The 18,808-nt window shown below is 44.6% G+C and overlaps 1 protein-coding gene across 1 annotated transcript in view; it reads right to left on the bottom strand.

Moving 5' to 3' along the window:
* Positions 1–6,551: 6,551 nt before the first annotated feature.
* The window catches only part of ARHGEF5 (Rho guanine nucleotide exchange factor 5), a 36,986-nt gene continuing 24,729 nt past the window's right edge, over positions 6,552–18,808 (bottom strand). The window contains exons 3-15 of the mRNA XM_075051680.1: positions 18,284–18,365; positions 17,846–17,910; positions 17,260–17,522; positions 16,181–16,341; positions 15,164–15,316; positions 13,644–13,773; positions 12,656–12,730; positions 10,687–10,776; positions 10,198–10,352; positions 9,353–9,514; positions 8,870–8,940; positions 8,430–8,534; positions 6,552–8,148 (exon numbers count right to left, since the gene is read on the bottom strand). Of these exons, the coding sequence (XP_074907781.1) occupies positions 7,994–8,148; positions 8,430–8,534; positions 8,870–8,940; positions 9,353–9,514; positions 10,198–10,352; positions 10,687–10,776; positions 12,656–12,730; positions 13,644–13,773; positions 15,164–15,316; positions 16,181–16,341; positions 17,260–17,522; positions 17,846–17,910; positions 18,284–18,365 (1,667 nt within the window). The 3' untranslated portion in view covers positions 6,552–7,993. The remainder of the gene's footprint in view (positions 8,149–8,429; positions 8,535–8,869; positions 8,941–9,352; positions 9,515–10,197; positions 10,353–10,686; positions 10,777–12,655; positions 12,731–13,643; positions 13,774–15,163; positions 15,317–16,180; positions 16,342–17,259; positions 17,523–17,845; positions 17,911–18,283; positions 18,366–18,808) is intronic.

Genomic DNA, 18,808 nt, shown 5'->3' on the forward strand with positions numbered 1-18,808 from the left:
CAGCCTTCACGTCACTGAGGAAATCTGACAGCTGCCCACACACTGAGGCAAGGCTGAGCTGGCCGTCAAGGGCCACAGAGTCTTCGGAAGTCGACCCAGTTGCCTGCAGGGTACAGCATCTTCCATCTTCCTCCACCTTCTTTACAGGGCTGATCCTATCTTCTCTTCCCAAGGTATCTTCAACTTCTTCGTTTATAGCTGTGCTTCGGCATGCAGATAGCACACTACTCCCTGCACCATGCCCACTGACAGCATCAGCATCTGCCACAAAGTGCTCAGTATTCAGCAACGTGTCCTCCTCATCCTCGCACTCTACAAGGAAAAAATGAAAAACAACAGCCCACCGCATGCACATTGTCTAAGCCAGATGTGTGGGTAGGAAGTTTCAGTTACGGAAGAAGGAAAACACTACACAATGAAACCCAACAGTGAAAAGAACTAGAGAGTTCAAAATAAAGACTATCAGCAGGACAGAGTGCTGCTAGGAAAGCAACAGCAAAGAATGCAGTGTGGTCAATAGGGAGATATTCAAACATCTGAGACGAGAAAAGTCTCAGTGTGAGAGTGAAGATGCCTGCAAAATCAACCAACTGTAAACTACAGGGAGAATTAATTCCAGACACAGAAAATAAAGGGAAGGTTGAGTATTACAAACACAGTAGTGGGAAAATAGCACTGGGGATAACAAAGGTCTTTGGAATAAGGAACAGAACAAAAAAATCAATGACTTATCAAGACACTAAGTGTCACCTTATTAAAATGAGCAAAAGAAAAGACAAGCAAAATTCTGGTCTACCGTGTCAACAGTGATTATCTGACAAATGACATCACTTTTCGATTTATAGAAGTTTTCCGTTTCTATCATACTCAAGCTGACCAAGCAAAAAACCAATTAATTGTACAAACTTCTAATAACTGCCTTCTAATAATTGCAGCTGCAGTTTTCAGCAGCTTCAGCCACAACACTCATGAATAACAGACTTACGAGACAGGTAATGAAATAGATGGCTGAGGACAAAAATAGGTGAAGAGGTTGGACCAAGTTTAACAAAAAGCACAAACTGCATTACACTAAGAGAGATGGGATAGTACAAGACAAGGTCAGAAAGAACACAGCAATAGAAATAATTAAAATAGGCCACAGAAAAATAAACAAGCATTATACTTTCCCAGCTGAGATACACATTTCCAAACCAAGAAAAGCCCCTGGTTGTCTCAGAACGTGTGAGTCTGTGTGATTTCTGCTACTTAAAGAAAAAAAGAAGAAGAAAAAAAAAGTGACTATTTCTTAAGAATAGAAAGTAGAACAGTAAAACCAAAACCATATCTGCCTCTGTCTGGAAAGAGGAACGTCTGAGCAGAGTGTTGACAGGATTTCAGTTGTACGTGCCTACAGAGAAATGTGGTTAATTTTGGGGGAAAAAGATCTAAAATAATTTTATTTCACTCTGTCCTACTTTTGATATATATTAGTCCAATGCCAAAATAAAGGACTTGCTTTCTGCCTCAATGTTTCTTTCTTAAACAATTGTTAACCAAGAAGGAACCCCACACCACCAGTCAGATGGGAGAATCTTCATGCAAGAACAGGGGGACGCCAGGCTGCTTCCAAGACCTTCTAATTTACCTTTTTACAGGATTAAGGGAACCTAATCAGTTGCAGGGGGAAGACACAGAAGCAGGAAACTCTGCAACTATAATAATTCGATCTTGTTAAGCAGCAACAGTTTCCGCTGCTGTTAAATGACATGAAATATCCTGATGGGGAGGGTCAAGAACTGAGGCAGAAGCTTGCTATGTGCTATATAATTCCTTTTTCCACTGTCCTCCTCAATGCCTGTGAGCTCATCTCGCTCATTATGTGAAAGAGCCAATATTTTCATGTGTCATCCATTGTCACTCACCCTCTGCCTCAAATCAGGAATAGCATTTTCAGCTTAGTGCTTTGATTTGAGAAGGCTTTTTACTTATTTTTACTTTTATGCAAACGCCAGTATGTGCTTACATCACAAAATACATTTCAAAGTCTTGTGCATGTACCTTGCATCTACAGCAGAGAGAGAGATTTGACGCCTGGGAGTTTTATATCGTCTACAGGAATATTCCTCCGAGAAAAAGAAAATTGCTGTCTCTGTTTTTAAAACATACAGCAAAGGCCTAGGCAACAACTTGAGATTGCCAAAGAGAAGACCCAAAATGAAAATAAAGTTTGGAGAGAAAGACAGGCCTTCCTAGTAACAAAGAGGGAGTTGCCAACCCAGTCCTTTCTCCCATCGTTCGTATGACAAGAGAACAGACTGAACATCGCTTTGTCCCACTTTTAGATAAACATAACCTTAAACAGAAGGGATTTTAACTGACTGGGAACATCATATAGAGTCTGGAACGCCTGAGCTGCTGAAGGTGGACAAGCAAGAAGCCAAGTCCTCTTTTCCTTCTCACAACCACCTCCTCAGACATTTCTTGGAACAAGGTAACCACCTGCACAGCAACAGTGAGATTTTTTATGGGTGTTTCGAGCGTTTGGTACAAAGCAACCTGAGCGCACGCACAAGGAAAAACACGAGCTTCACAGGTGCGCCCACGCAAGCTCAGACAAGGAGGAGGAAAACCGGACAGCGGGGGGAGGTGGCAGGTGCCAGCAGCCTAGAAACCCAGAGGCAGCAGGAACCCCTCAGTGCGATACGAAGGGAAGAGGGCCACCCGCTCCCGACCCTTTTCTAAAAGAGCCAGGTGAGACGAGGGCCACACAGGCAGCGGGCCGAGCAGCAGCCCCTCGCCCCAAATCCCCCAAGGCACCCTGGGCAAAATGGCGGCTTCCCCCCCCCGGGGCCAGCCTAACGCGGGGCCCCCAACCCAAGGCGGGGAGGGGAGGCAGGGGCTAATGGCCGCCGGCCCTCGCTGCCCCAGCCCGCCCGGCGGGCCCGGAGGAGGCGACGGGGCCGTTATCCCCCACCGGGGATGCTCATTAGGCTCGTTGCCGGGTGCCTCCCCCCGGGTCATTAATGAGAGCCGGCGCCCCGGCCCTTACCCGGCCCTTCGGGCGCCCGCTCCTCCTCCTCCTCCTCCGCGCCCGCCCCGTCCATGCCGGCTCGGCGGCGCGTCCGACCCGGCCCGGTTAATGCCCCGCGCCGAGTGCGGTCCGCCGGCCCCGGCCGCCTCATCAAGGCCACCTGGGCCCCCTCGGGGGAAAGCGGGGCCGAGGCTGCCTGCCTGCCCGACCGACCTCCCTCGGGGAGCGGCAGAGGCGGGCTCCCCCAGCCGCACCCGCAGGTAACGGGGCCGCAGCCTTCCCGCCCGCCCCGCTCTCCTTCTGTCCTCCCCTCAGGCGTCCGGGGGAGCCATCTTCGGCCGGGAACCGCCTGTCCTCCCCCGCGGCGTGGGAGCGGGGGGCCGCAGGGGAGGGGAGGCCGGTCTGCGAGCGGGGAGAAAGCTGTCTCCCCACAGGAGGGCACGGAGGAGTTTTCTGGGGGATCTGAGGACACCGGGGAGACCGTGCGTCGTCAGCTCCCGTGAGGAGCAGGCCTGTCGCTTGTAGCACGCCTTGGAAACCCAGATGTTGCAAGATTGGACCGTGTAACGTGAACGAGATGAACCTCGTTATCTTTCCTTGCCGGCTGGCAGGAAGACAGATTCGGGTTTTTTATGCGCTGCGGGTGCAGTTGTTCAGCGCTGCTTCCGATTCTCCATAAACTAGCAGCTGCAAGAAATAAACGGCACTTCTTGACTTTCAGGTGCTGTAATTTTGCTTCCTTTCAATACTTAACAATTCTTAGAAAAAACAAGGCTCCTGGTAGCATGGTACCAGGCAGTTGGTGGTCTCACACTACTACAAGCGTTGTCATCCGCCCAGGTAACATTTAAACCAGCTTTGTACACTTGCAGGTGTTTACACGAGATGGAGGGTAGGAGTGAACTAAGCCCGGCTTTTCCGACTTCTTTCTTTTCACGTGCAGTTCATGGAGAGTCTTGTGCTGCAACTTGGGTCGCGGTGCTTCCAGAAACCAAGCCCTCTGTTCCTGCATCCTCTGTGTACAGCTTTCCTAACCACCAAGTGAAGCGCAGCCGGCTGTAAACACAACTTACGTGTCTGCAAACAGCAAAGACAGTGATTGCTGGAAGAATGTGATTTGCTTAATTGAGTTCTGCTGCACCAAGACAGAACATCCTCATCTTGGGTCATTGGCTCAGTATCTCATTGCTGGCATGGCACCGTTCTCCTACTGTGTCTTTCCCCATATGCCCTGCCTTTGTTTCAAGGTTTTCTCTAGCATCAAAAGTCCTGCTTCTGCAGATGCTTTCACCTGAGAGTAGTTTCATTATGTTAAATGAGTGTAAACTGAAGCACGTGTGCCAGCATTTTGGTGACACTATAATTAGTCTAACAGTGCACCTGGTTCAGCCACCAACTGTAAGGCATGCTGGAATGTTATTGCAGCTAAAATGGCATTTAATTTGTTAGCAGCATTCAGCTGACAAAACAACTCTGATCTTAGAGGGGATGGGATCTCCTCAATATTAGATAAAAGCTCAAAGATAAAAATCAATAACTGCTTTAGAGGCTCATTTCTGAGCAAAGTTGTGTTTATTTACTGAACTCGTCCTACTGTCAGCTTTTTCTTGTATTGTGAAAGGAAATAAGAACTGTGGAGAATGCTTTCATTTATTTTCCTTTAGGAGAGACCAACATAGGTCTCCAGGGCTGTGACCTTTTTTGTTGAGCGAAATATGTATTTTTATATATTTATATATATTTTATACTTTTTTATATGAAAAAATGACAGCAGTCATAACACTTGATTTTCAGACATAACCACAAATTTCTCAGATTCTCAATAAAACTTTTTAAATGTAGTTTGTGCTTGTATTTCATTGCTGTTCCTAACACAAAGAGAAATGAGTGTAACTGCCCTCTAAAGGTTGTCTTTCATTTTTTTTCAGTATAGAAATACTAAATTTCTTTTGTCCAGATACACTATGTGTCAGTTTCCACAGGTTCCTGTGGAGGATGATGGTTTCTTCTAATTCAATTTACAGCCAGCTGTTTAAGATACACTGGCATCTCACATACAGTGTTCCCATTCTGTGGACTTTCTTTGGGGATCTGACTAGCAATGTATAGGGATTTGGCTGGCAAACTCTACGCTTCTATGTCTGTTTAATAGTGATTTTCTGGGAAATTGGGTAATCCACATTAGATAATGTAGGGAGACATCTTGACTCATAATTAAGACTGTAATAGGACACAGCAGATACTCTTGTCAACTTGAGTCCTGCCTCCTGAATGTGCAGTTTTAAGTGATATTGTACAAGTTTGATTAAGTTTGTACAAACCAAGGAGCTGTTAATCAGCTTCAAAAGCATGAAGCAATTCAGTGCATATTTGTTTATGGATTTTTGTGACAGGATGGTGCTGGGGCTAAAAATGTAACTAAATAGTAAGAAGTTGAGGCCTATCTGAAATGTAAGAAATCAAAGTAAACCAGGGTATAAACACTTATTCTTAGAAGCATAAGCTGACCTTTAAATGTTCCTAAACTTACAAAAACCTGACAACAGGAAATAAAGGCTGGACCTGCGACAGGGAGAAGTTAGCCTTTGATACAACTAGTTAGACAGCATAGAAGTCCTGTCAGTCACAACAGTGGCCTTGAAGTTTCCTATCTCAACAAGAACATATGGAATTCAACATAGAAACCACCTTTGGAGATCCTAATGAACAATATGCCTGCTTGTTTTTGAGGGTGGAAGTTGAAAGAGTAAAAAATTCTTGACTTTTAAAATGTTTAACAAGATGACCTCTGGTTTAGAACAGCAGTACCTATGGCCTGCATCCTCATGATACAAGTAGCAAAGATGAAGCTGATATGGATGTGGGACCCTCAGACTCTTTACGTAAGATGACCTTACACAGGCACTTACTGAATTGATCCTATGGCAGTGTTCTGTATCCCAGCTGAGACACTGGTGAACCTGATGACTTATGTATTGCATAAATTCATGACAGCTTGGGACAAGCAGGTGTTTTAGATCTCTGAACATTCATGGGTCTTGTTGAGGATTGTAAGTCTTCTTATGTCACTTATTTTAGTTTGAGGTAGGGCTTTGCTTTCGTTCTTAGCTAGTGACCAGCTTCAGTTCTTCTAGGGAAAAAACATGTAGACAGACTGTAGTCTGGACCAGAGATTAAAAGACAACTGAATAATTGCATCCTGTCTTACTGGTATAGTGGACTGGACTTCCACCTTCTGTTGGTCATCCCTTTAGCTTACCTTGATATACTGATGACTAGCACCACTATGGAACCTGCAGCAGCAGTCACTTCAGGGCTGGTGATAACACTCTGAAGAATCCTACAGCATGGCTGGTAAAGCAAGCTTTCTTCACTGCCTCAGCTAAGTATAGCTATTTGTAATTAATATTCACTTTGAAAGGAGAGTTCTATGGAAAAAATAATGAAAATACTGAATATATATTCAGTAAAAATTGAATTACTTATATCTGAGATGAAAACCTAAGTAACAGGAAAGCAGAAAGTTGTTTAACTGGAGAAGTGCATGAGTTTATTAGGACTAAAAGCAACTTTTTTTTTTTTTTAATCCAGCTAAAATTATTGATATAAATAGGCTGTAATAAGCTATACTAGATACAAGGTAAATGGGAATTAAAGGCAGAATGTTACAGAGACAGAAAGCTGGAGAAATGAAGATAACTAATTCTTCAAATATATTAAACACAAGAAGGCTACACGTTGCTTTCTTTGGTGTATTGATTCTTTCCCTTGATCTTGCATTGACTGAACTGAACGCAAACACGTTAACATAGAAACAGTATTTTACAGTTGAAGGCATATCCTCAAATAGACAGGTTCTGCACAAAAGCAGGACTGCATGTAAACTGGACTTAAAACCAGAGAGTTCTAAAAAAGAACAAAGTCCCTGGTACATATTTTGACTTTATCTACAGTGGCTAAATATCTCAGTGTTTTCTATAAGTGTGCAAAATGGTGCATGCAATACCACATCAGCTATCAAATTAAGAGCAGCAGGAAAGTGCCACTTCATTGCATATGCCTAGTCATGGTTATTTTGTACAGGGCATGTACCAACATGAAATAAAAATCTTTATCAAAAGTCACTGTTCTACTTTGAGTGCGAGGCAGAGTAAAAAAGAGTCATTTCAGATGGCTTATTGGGACACTTGTTCAGAAGAGAGGTGACCTTTGTGAAACAGATTCTGCAGCTTGATACCTCTTAAGGTGGGGGAAATCATCACAGTGGCTTCCAAAAACTTTGCTTAACTCCAGTGGATTTTCTAATGCTGTCAAGGACTCTTAACAGTATGCCAAGACCGAGTTAAATTTAGGTACAATGAAATACTTGCCTATCTAAAAACCAGTAGACTTGCACAATCAAATAGATAAATTGTTCTAAGTGGAAATTACACTATGGAGATCAATACCATCAAGATATCAAGAGGATATTCAAATGGAAGAGTCTCAAGTCTATTGTGCTTTGCACTTAGCACCTTCCTTCTCAGGAACTCAAAGCTCTTAGTATGCTAATACTAGTGAATTTAGCCTCACAACATCCAGTGAGGTAGGTAAGTTTACCCCCATTTCACAGATGGGAAAACTGAGGCAGAATTCTGAAGTGACTTGCCCAAGGTCCTGCAACTTGTCAGTGGCAAAACCAGGAATATATTTTCCGAAGTCCAGATCCCAGACCTCTGTCCGAGTAAAGTCCCTCCCTATTACCACAAAGCAAGCAATACATGCAACTTTTTTTCCTCCTACTGCTGCCGTAGTCCTGGTGACACACAGGAAGTGAATGATTTTTCCTGATTGAATTCCCGCTTTCTTTGGCAAAAAGCACCCAGTTCTGTCAAAGTGCTGTGTTATGCTCTTTGCAGAGGTGTTTCTTCTGAGGCACAATAGAAAAAAGATGGTTTCCCCATGGCAGGGAGACTGTACAGGTCCAAACAAAGTAGAGTCTTATTTCTTGCAGAAGACCTGCTGCTTGGCATTCTTCACACGTTGTTCCTCCTTCAGGTTCTTCTGTCGCGCATGTTTGCTGGAGATTAGTTCCACATGTTCCGAGGGGAACCAGCCTCTCTCCCGGTCTGAAAGTTTTACTCCTTCCATCCATCCTGCCGTGTGGGGAAAAGCACAACATGAGACAAAATAGTCAAATGTTTTTTCATTCTTCCCCAAAAGCCCCCCCCAACAAAGCCCTAAGATCAAAAAAAAAGACTCCCTTTCAGCTTCCAAATAAAGTGTCTTAATGAAGATGAAGAGTCTCTTCATCCTCTCAATCCAAAAATCACAAACGAGAGGCTCCTTCTAAAGCCTGACTGTAGTGTTAAGGCTTTACAGTACTAGAGTAACTTCCTACCCGTAATTTAAGGTAGCCATTGTTCATTCTGCTCACCATCATTGCTGTACTGCATAACCATGATGATATCTGCTTTCTCCAAAGCCAGTTCATCATTTTCCCGAGCCTTGTAAGTCTTTATGCATTGAACCTGTGGTGCATCTAAAGGGGAGGAAAAATCATAATGTTATACTAGAAAGCAACTGTAAACCTGTGTGTGTCAGCCCCAGAGGAGGTAGGGGATAAGGGACTGCCCAAACACTAAAGAGCAGAGAACTGGAGGAGGGACTACAGGTCTTCTACCTAATATGAGGAGTAAAAATAGATAAAATAACTGGCAGAACCTGGCACTGAGGGAAAGCCCAGTGAGCATCATCTTTATTTACAAAAAGGCAAGTATTCTGCCTTGGAGTCATTTTTGGGATGTTCCACCTCACAGTGACTCCAACTCCTCTGAGCCAGCCCACCCCATTGCTGTAGTAGCAGAGCAGCCTCACCAGGGCATTCCAGGAGGTCCGGTTCTCCTCGCGGAGGAGCCAAAGCAGAGATCCACCTCAGCTTCTCACTGCTGGAAAACATCACCAGATAGGTGTCAGGATTCAATGTGAGGGATAGCAGTCCGGTGATGGGAAATGGGGGGTGTGTGTACAGGTTTGCTCACAGCAGGGTCAGGGAGGTGGTACTTAGGGGAAGCAGACAGAGTGGAAGTGGAGAAAGGGGATGGGAAAAGGCAAAAACTCCCATTGTTGGAGGCTGATGGCATGACATAACATGGTAGTACTGTATGAGCAGCTATGATGAGAGAGGAGCAAGGTGGTTCATTAGGGGCTTGTTATGGCAAGAGGATGTTTTTCAAGTCCTCTGCTCAGCAGCTGCATTTGATATTTCAGAATTTGGGTAGCTGAGGGACAAGCATCAGGCTCCTAAGAAGTGTCTGGCTATGGTAACAGGTTATACTGAGGGTAACCTTGAGCTCTTACTGTGTCTCTGTACGAAACAAAAACTCCACTCTCTTTCCCTGGTAATTCTGAAGTAGAAAGAGACGGAAAACATTTTTGTTTGTTCCATGCAGTTTCATCTCGCACTTCTCCCCACGCACATCTGAGAAGGCAGCATGATCAAACACAACAAAACGTCCACCCCTGCAAGTAAAGAGGAGGAACAAAACAAGTTGTGAGTTTTAAGGTGATGAGGGTTACAAAAGCGAGTCCATGTTGTTTTCTGATGTCGGGAAAGCAAAAAGCTTTTAATGAGTCTTCATCTGCTCTAGGCACCTTAAGCTTTGTTCTTGCTAGAAGTCTCAGAAGGCCAAAGAAGAGAGAGGGGACTTACTGAAAAGGGTAGAAATACTAAGCTCTGTCCTGTCAGAATTTTATCTGATAGCTTACAGCTTAAAAAGAAACCATGTCCCCAAAACCCCAACACAACCAACCAACAACTCTCTTAGTTTCTTAACAAACCAGTGATTTGCATATTCACTAATCTTCATACTGTCCTTCAAAAAGAAATTTTTTACCAAGTAAAACTAGAATAAGTTGTTATTATTAAAGTGTTTCACATTACTGAGATGGAAAGACAGAATAAAAGTGTGGCACTAGGGACCAGAAGATATCTTATTATATTAGCATATGTTGTGATTAAGAGTTGGGACTATCAGATTCCACATACTTGCATGATACTCACATAATGTAGGGTTAGGAGAGTGACTTGACAAATGCTGCCACTTGCTGGCAGGCAGAGGGAAAGGACTCTTTCACCAAAGCACAGACCCAGAAAGAGACAGGTATTTTAGAAGGGGCAGCAAGAATTGTGTTGAAGCACTCACTCCTTCGGCCGAGACAAGAGCAGACAGTCATTGAAAAGATGTAGGTAGATGGGACGAGTGGTGACTTTCCATTTTGGACTCAGGGTGCTGAAGTCCAGTGCTGTCAACTCACCACACTTCACAAGTCGCCTTGACTGTGAGATGAGTGGGAATATCTGCAAGACAGAAATAAACATTTATGTCAAGCACGTACAAGGAAATCAGTATCCATGAGTTTCGGATCTGCATTTTCGCCTTTCTCTAGAGGAAGTGTGCTTTCACCTCTCCAACTGGACAGGCATAAGTCACTGTAGGCACCTTCAGCTGAAGGCTGACACAAACGATTGGGCAAGGGAAGCACTGATGAAGAGCTGACTTGTGTATGATATTCTGGTTCATCAGTTCTGTGTATATTGGAGAGGAAAACAAAAAGTAAGTGGAAGTGACTTTGTGAGGAAAGAGAGAAAATATGTTAGGCTAGAGCAAGGCCAAGGGATTGGACGAGCTCACCTTGCACTCAAATTCAATCTTCTGGCTGAGGTAGATCAGCTCTTCAGTGCTCTTCATGCGCTGGACATTTTCATTGCAATCCTTGATGAGCTGCAGAGGAAAACAGACGATCAGTGAGGTGGAAGCAGAAGTACCTGGTGGGATCAGTACTACTTCCAGGAGCCACTCAAGAGTCAGCGTAAGTGACAATTCTTTAGGCATCCTCCTGCAAAAAAAGTGTTTTTCCAGGCGAGCATAGTAAACTTCTCCATACCTACAATGATCATCCTTCTTTCTTAAGGAAGATAATGTTTAGATGAAGTCTCTGTGATAAGTATCGTTTTAACTTTGGGATACTGGGGGGAATACTAGAGACATCTCTCTCAGGTGACAAAGGTTGAATTGCTGGTCATTTGGAAGCAGCTCTTAGTAGATGCTCCACTGTAAACACAGGAGGCTGATTAGATAAACATCAGCCCCGATTTTCCACAACCCAGAGCTTGTTACCAGTACCTGTGAGGACAGGACACAATGAAACAGAGGTACTTCAGCCTGTAAGCTGCCTATGTAGCTGCCTGAGGTCATACAGGGCAGCCACATAACAGCATCACAGAGATAATGCTGACTTGAATACAGCTGGAGTCTAAGGACTTCAGTGTGTAACTTTTGCCCACCCACCTCAGACTGCAGTGCAGCACACAGGTGCAGTCCTAAGAGCTTTAAGGAGGTACGCATCATGTTGAACTGGTCCTTAGGTTTGTGGTGGAGAACAGGGGAGATATTGTAAGAAAGGGAGCGACACTCCAAGAAGGTCAAATCATCACTAGACAGAACAGGAGCTAGCTAGGAACAAGTCTACCTTATGATGCTGTACACATTTTAGATAAGTTGTCCCAGAAGACTTTAAATCTGGTCTCTGTAATAAAACAGGATAGAGGAAGGGATGCAAGAGTACAGTCATGTCTTGCCATGCTTTCTTTTTTTTAAAGCAAGATTTTCTTGCAGGGGCTAGTGTGAGAGTTGATCACTAGTTAGAGACAAAGGTAAGGAACACAAAGGTGAAATGGTGGTTAGGAAATTGGAAAGAGCGAGTCCTGAAAAAAGTAGTTTGTTATCATTGGTGCAGGTTCAGTCGCATCCCAGCTGGCTCCTGCTTCAGTGTTTTCTGCTCACAGCAACCCCTGCACATGCAGGAGAGTCACATGAACACACTAATTTGTTACTCATGAGGATCAATGACAAGGGCCTTCGACAAGGATGAGGATCAATGAAAAGGACTGGGCCACTTCAGTGCCCTGCAGCTGTGTGATGCAACATGGCTGTGGAGAATCACAGAATATCCTGAGTTGGAAGGGACCCATGAGGATCATAGAGTTCAACTCCTGACTCCACACCGGGCAAACAAGAAGTTAAACTATATACCTAACAGTCAGGCTTGAATACTGTCAGGCCTGGGGCCATGACCATTTCCCTGGGGAGCTTGTTCCAATGCTTGACCACCCTCTCAGTGAAGAGCTTTTTCCTAATATCAAATCTAAACATCCTCTGACACAGCTTTAAGCCATTCCCTCGTGTCCAGAGAGAAGAGATCAGCACCTCCCTCTCTGCTCCCCCTTATGAGGAAGTTGTAGACAGCAATGAGGTCACCCCTCAGTCTCCTCTAAGCTGAGCAAACCTAGTATCCTCAGCCGTTCCCAAGTCTTGCCTTCTAGTCCTTTCACCACCTTTGTTGTCCTCCTTTGGACACATTCTGACATTTTTACATCCTTCTTATACTGTGGAGCCCAAAACCGCACACAGTACTCGAGGTGCGGCCTCACCACCGCTGAGTGTAGCAGGACAATCACTTCTTTCAAGCGGTTAATGCACCCCAGGATACAGTTGGCCCTTTTGGCTGCCAGGGCACATTGTTGACTTGTATTGAGGGTACCATCCACCAAAACCCCCAGGTCCCTTTCTGGAGGGCTGCAGAACGGGTTGATGGCCTTACCTTTTCAAGTGCATCATAGGCCTGCGTTGCTTGCACTTCCTCCTCAGACCCAGGCCGAGTTCTCTTCAGGATATTCTGTGTGAGAAAAGATGTTTTTCATAATGCAAACAGGGAAAGCTGGACGTATGTATCTGGAAGGGGTAGGAGAAACAAGGAAACACCAAGATGCCAGCCTCAGTGGAAACTAAAGCAGTAGTAGGTGATGAGATGTGGAGATAACAAGGCCAGAAATTTGAGATGCAGAATGTCACTGATAAGCTGCATTGAACAGGGCATCCTTGAAAATCTAAATCCTATTAACTATCACGTACAAGTTACATGGCATAGGAAGCAACCACTAATGGAACCACAAATGGCCTTACGCACAGAATTGTTCTTTGCCTGATACTCCTATTCTCCTATCAAAAAAAAGCTCAAATACTCAAAAAGAAGAATTTCATTAAAAGAGCTCAAAACTAATTCATTAGGGACTTGCTTATTCCCTGTCTGGAAGGCTCCTATTTGTCAATGTTGCAGGCAAAGAGTAGAGACAGGCTGCCTTCCAGAGGGCAGCCAAGGAACCCTTGCTTTGTTTTCCTAGCAGGAAGCCAAAAAAGTTCAATAAAATGTAAACCAACATGTTCTGAGAAGACTCCATAAATTATCTATTGCAGTATAATTGAAGTAGTGTTGCAACAAAGTCCTAATCAGTATACAAACTGCATTGCCTCACACAGGCTATCATATCCAACTCATGGTTCTGGTCTAATGCATAGCAAGCATTTGTACAATGACAAACGGGTTTGTTTTTGCAAAGGCATTATTCACAATATACGCAACAGAGTGGCTTTAGAACATCTTGCCAAACTTGTCACAGATACAGCATGAAGGGCTGTATGCAGTCCGTCCACCCAGTGCTTGGAGCTAGCTCATATTTATATGACTTTCACACTTGAGGAAGGGTCAGCTTGAGAGAAACTGTAGGAAAGCAGAGCATCAACACAATTACCTGTAGAAGGAGTTTGAGTCGAGTGATGCGCTGGAAGGGGAGGATGAGGAAGGATTTAAGTGAGAGCCGCTGGCACACTGGATCACTTTCCAGTCTCTCTAGGACTTGCTGGAACCCTGCATTTCCATTTCTGTGGGAGCGGTAAAGAAAGAAGACATCGAGGCATCAGAGCAAATAGTCTTCTTAGTATCAGATTTCAGTGAGTGCTGAGTGCTGGAGTAGTCCCAACAGTCAGGTTTTGTCCCTGGGGCAAGAGATGTCAAGAAACCACGCCACTCCGCTGATGAAGAGCAAGTATGGGCTTCTAACAGCTATAAGACAGCAGTACAACTATTATTATATCTTTCCTCTTTCTGCCACAGCCCTCTGGTATAAAAGCCAGAAGTAACATCTACGTTTCAATTCCCCTCTATCAGTAGGGCATCTTTCACAGACACAGTGGTGGTTTGTATTCTTTCCTTACACTGAACAGTCCAGCTCCAGGGGCTGTGTTCAGGGTCTGGAAACAGCTGCCTCCCCTCTTGCTACTCCTGAGAGAAGCTGCCTTCTCCCCTAATGTCTCTTTTACCCTCTTAGACACAGCCACTGCCATCCAGTTTTCCACGTTGGGCTGTGGCAGATAAAAAGGCTAATGGTATGAGAGTGGCACTGGCCACCAGAATAGCCAATCCCATCCATATCCTTGAAGAGATGGGGAAAAAGGTTGTAAGCCCAGTAGACCGTGCCCTAGACAATATCCTTGAGGTCCTTTCTGTGTGAAACTGAGCCTTCCCTGAAGGGAATCAATTGCGAGACTAGATCTCTCCCCGTCAGCAGCACCCACAGACAGTGCCTGAATAGCCTGTTGGGAACAGTGTCTTCTCCTGGAATCACTGTAGCTTCACTGGAACTGAGTTGTTACAAAGGGAAGCAGTGCAGAAGTGGCAAGGAAACCTTGCTCAGGACCAGGCCCATGCCTGATTAATGCTTGGTTGTGCCACTGGGTACAGAAGAGGAGGGCAAGAGATGTTCCACTCCACCACCCAGAGCAAGAGAGACCAACAGTGTTCTCTGGCCCCAGGATTTTCAATCCATTTTTAAGACTCCTGGGTAGCAAGTTGAAGCTTACTGACAGCAGCCATATTTTTCTTAATTACAGAAATCACAAAATGGTTGAGGTTGGAAGTTCCACTTGAAATTATCACTTTCCAGTTCTTAGTAGTCTGAAAACCACAGACTGAAAACCATTATCCAGGACAGTCTTTTTTGCTCTCTTCAGTAGAGGGTAGACAGAGAGAACAGCCTGCAACAGAATCGGATATTAATTATTCATTCCCTTTCCAATGCTATGCTATGCAGCTCTGTCCTGCTGTCCCAAATGCCACTAAATTGAAGAAGGTTCCTGCCTGTTCTTCTGGGGGTGTAGTGAGCACTGGCCAACAGCCTGTACCTGCAGCATTCCCCATCATTTGAAAGAGTGAATATTCAAGATGCAGCAAGGAAGTAAGGGGGAGAAAGGTGCAAAAAATGAGAAAACTTACAGTAACCGCTGGAAGGTTTGCTCCTGATATGTCTGGTTTGTTACATATGGTAGATACACCCTGCGGAACTCAGGGGCATGTTTCAGAGCCACATCACACACATGGAAGGTGAACATGTCCTCCTCAAATTTCTCCTCCAAGTCAAAGAGGAAACTGCAGCACATGGTTGTGGTGCCATAAAAGGAGAAGGAAATATCAGTGTCATTTAATAAAGCTGGAATGGCCTCAGTCCTCTAAAATCCTGACAGCCCACATATAAGCACAAGACAGCTCTTTAGTTCTAAAGAAAGCATAATGCCTGTACGATGACAATTTAGGGCTAGATATCAGCAAGGAAAGACCTCTGTTCTTGAGAGGCATGGTCAGGAAACAACTGAAAATTAAGACATCACCAGAATAATTCCACTAGTAGAAATGGAAAAGGTAGCAGCAAACCATACTAGCTTAGCAATATATGTAGCCAAACCTTGCAGGAGAAAAGCAGAACAGAATCCTACAGCATACAGGATTCTTTGCATGTGGGGTCATGTCTACATTTTATGACTTATGCTCAATTGATTCACATTAGGTTCTGTCAAGTGATGGCTGTAACTTACTTTTTTTTTTCCCTCTTTTTTTTTTTTTGGTCAGGTCTCATGCAGCTGCTTCTTTTGTCTTGTATTTGGCAGGAGCTGCATTTGGTTTGAGCTAGTCAAGTGTAGTGGTAGTTGAAGCCAATAGCACATGGCTACAGTGGGATTTTGAACATTCTGATCTCCTACAATGAGCTCTGTGCACAATTGTGCTATAATATCTGGGACTTAACACCAAGATTTACACTGCCCTGTCACCTAAAAAGGTGAGTGTTCCTTTCAGGGCAGTGTTGGTATGCAATCACAAAGTGCTGTGTTTGTGTATCTACCTTGAAGATCAGTGAACATGCAGAACAGGAGTGAGAGATGTTATTGACGGAAATGACGGGCTGTGTCTGTGCTTCATGGAGGGTGTTAGCCCTGGAAGCAAAGGGCCATATCTCACCTGGCGCTGACATCGCGTACATCATGAAGGCGGGAGAAAAGCCACTGACGCTCTTGATTGGTGAGCATTGCCTGGAGCTCTGCTGATCGCTGGAAGTGATCCACTGCCACATTTAAACTGCGCAGGTATGAAGCCTCAGACATTATCAACTCAAACTTGGCCTTGAGAAATAAAACAAAGGAGCACAGCATCACTAGACTACCTAAGTCTGTGAGGAATCTCATGGAGAGGAGGCAGGGGCAAAGCAAGAAAACCACCCAGTACATGATGTAAGTAGTGTGTAATTACAGAAGAGAGGCTTTAGGAATGAAGGGCAAGCATGTCATTACATATAGTCTTTCTTTCTTTAGAAGACAGGCTTGTGGTATGACTTAAAAGAAAAATAGCTACCTGCTCTCATTCTCCTTTTTATTCCCCCTCAACTCCAATTTCACTAGGTTCCCTGTTTTACATGCTCCCATAAATTTTCCAGCATCCACGTCACTCACGTTTTTCTCCTTCGTCACATTTCCCATGCTGTTGTTTTCGCTTCTCTCTCTGGGTCCTCCCATCCACTTCTCAGTTCCTCTCATTTTCCTTACCCAGTTTCTCTATGTACCATTTTGCTGAACCCATATGTCCTCCTGTTTCCTCTCAGCCCTGCAGCTCAGACAGGTCAATTTGGTAAACTCACACTCTACCACAGGAACGACAATTCACTGTGGTTTTATTAGCATCTCTCATAAGCTTATGTGTAGGAGAATGCTGGAAGTCTTCTACTTTAATATTCTCTTTTGCATTGAGCATGCTCAAAATTCCTTGTTTTATCTTGTTCCAGTTTCCCCATGTCTGTTTTCATGAAGTTACTGATATGGTCCAGAGTCCATCCTTCAGTGCTCCTTTTCTCTACAATTCAGCGCTGTGCTACTTCACAAGCACTGGTACCACATCCCCATACTGCCTACATGAGTAGAGGTGACCTCTGCATTCAACCACCTGCATTCCCACACCAGAATTTTTGCTCTCCATTTTAACCACCCTTCTGGGGACTCTTTCTTGACTACAGACCACCGATCTACCTTATTACATCTGTCCGTTACCTCTTGCAGCTTCTGCTCATCACGGGACATATTGAGTAGCATTCTGCTGCCCCGTATCATGGGGATGTCCTGCCAGAGGGACGCGTTAGATGAGACTGACAGACGTTGCAAATATGAGTCCTGGGGAGACAGCACTTTCCTCCGTAGCCTGGGGGAGCTTGGGAAACTCGACTCTATATCCTCTGTGAAAGAATCCACTCTCTTCTGGTTTTGAATGGCCTTGTTCAGAACCACATCACTGTACTCCTGATACAGCAATCTTGCTGTGAAGAGAGGCATATACATTTATACTTTCTATAGCAGCTACTCGCCCTCTGCTTCAATCTGAAGAAAACTCTGTTACTGTTTCACATTAGGACAACTGAATACATTAGACCACATGCATCTCCTATAAGCAAAGCTGACCAGCTGCCTGAGTGTACTGCAGGACTCTGGTTTCACTGCCTCCACTGAACACTGCTCTCTAATGCTCCGCTCCCTCCTTGCTACCGTGTGGCAGGAGCCCCTCTCCTTTGTGCTCACTGCAAGGGTGAGAGAGGACGGAGGAGAGGGGTCTGCCACAGCACTTCAGGCAGAAGGTACTTACAGGAGTTGATCAATCTGGAGTGCCGGCGTTTGAAGTTCTCCATTGCGTCTGCAGGTTTCTTCTCTCTGTCAGGGAATAACGATTTGCAAACAAAGAGTGAATGAAGAGCACAGCACCAGAGATGGCTTATCCAAATCTTAGCAACAGATCTGTAACAGCAAGGACCTCTCTTTCCAACAAGCTCAAGCTCCACATGCTTTACTTCACAAAGAACAAAGTTTGGCTTAATGGAAACACTGTCCTAAAGGGACAGAAATACTTCTGTTGCAATGGGATCCTCTCCCAGAGGGCACAGACTGAAACACAGGCCTAAATCATTTTATTACAGTTTTCTACTCCTTATCATCATCTTTGGTCCCTCTGGAACAATGGGGAGCATCAGGTGTCTGTGCTACACAGGGATGGGGAAAAATTTTAAGGGGCCTTTGAGAGACTTACCGCAATATAACTGTTTCTGAACTGACTGGTGGTTCCCTGTGTGCCTTGTGAGCTTCTTCCTCTGAATGAACAGAAGGAATTTCTGCATATAAGACAAACAGAAAGTAAAGAGTAAGTCCATTTTTAGAGTCAAGCTACAATCCAAATGATACAGATACCACTTACTTACACCCCACCTAAGTGGTGGTCTTGGGTTGGAGTACAGGTGCCCTCCTGACCTTTACTCCTGGGTCAGAAACATTCTGGTTTTAATAATCCTTGACACTACTTACACTTTACATCTGTTACTTAGCCATGTTTGCTTTTCATACAAAGAAAAAGGCTGACGCTTTCAGCGATGACAGGAACTCTTAAGAGATTCCCTCTCAAGTTGCCCACGCGAAGACACTGCCTGCGGGCCCTGTTTGGTGCTGCCTTTCCCCTTTCAGCAATTTGGGCCAGCCATCGGATGATCAATGGACCCAAAGTCACTAGTCACATCTGAAAGTCTTAGACCTTCTTTTGTGGACATTGAGCCCCCAAAAA

The sequence above is a fragment of the Buteo buteo genome, chromosome 19, assembly GCF_964188355.1.
Source record: "Buteo buteo chromosome 19, bButBut1.hap1.1, whole genome shotgun sequence".
Lineage (NCBI taxonomy): Eukaryota > Metazoa > Chordata > Aves > Accipitriformes > Accipitridae > Buteo > Buteo buteo.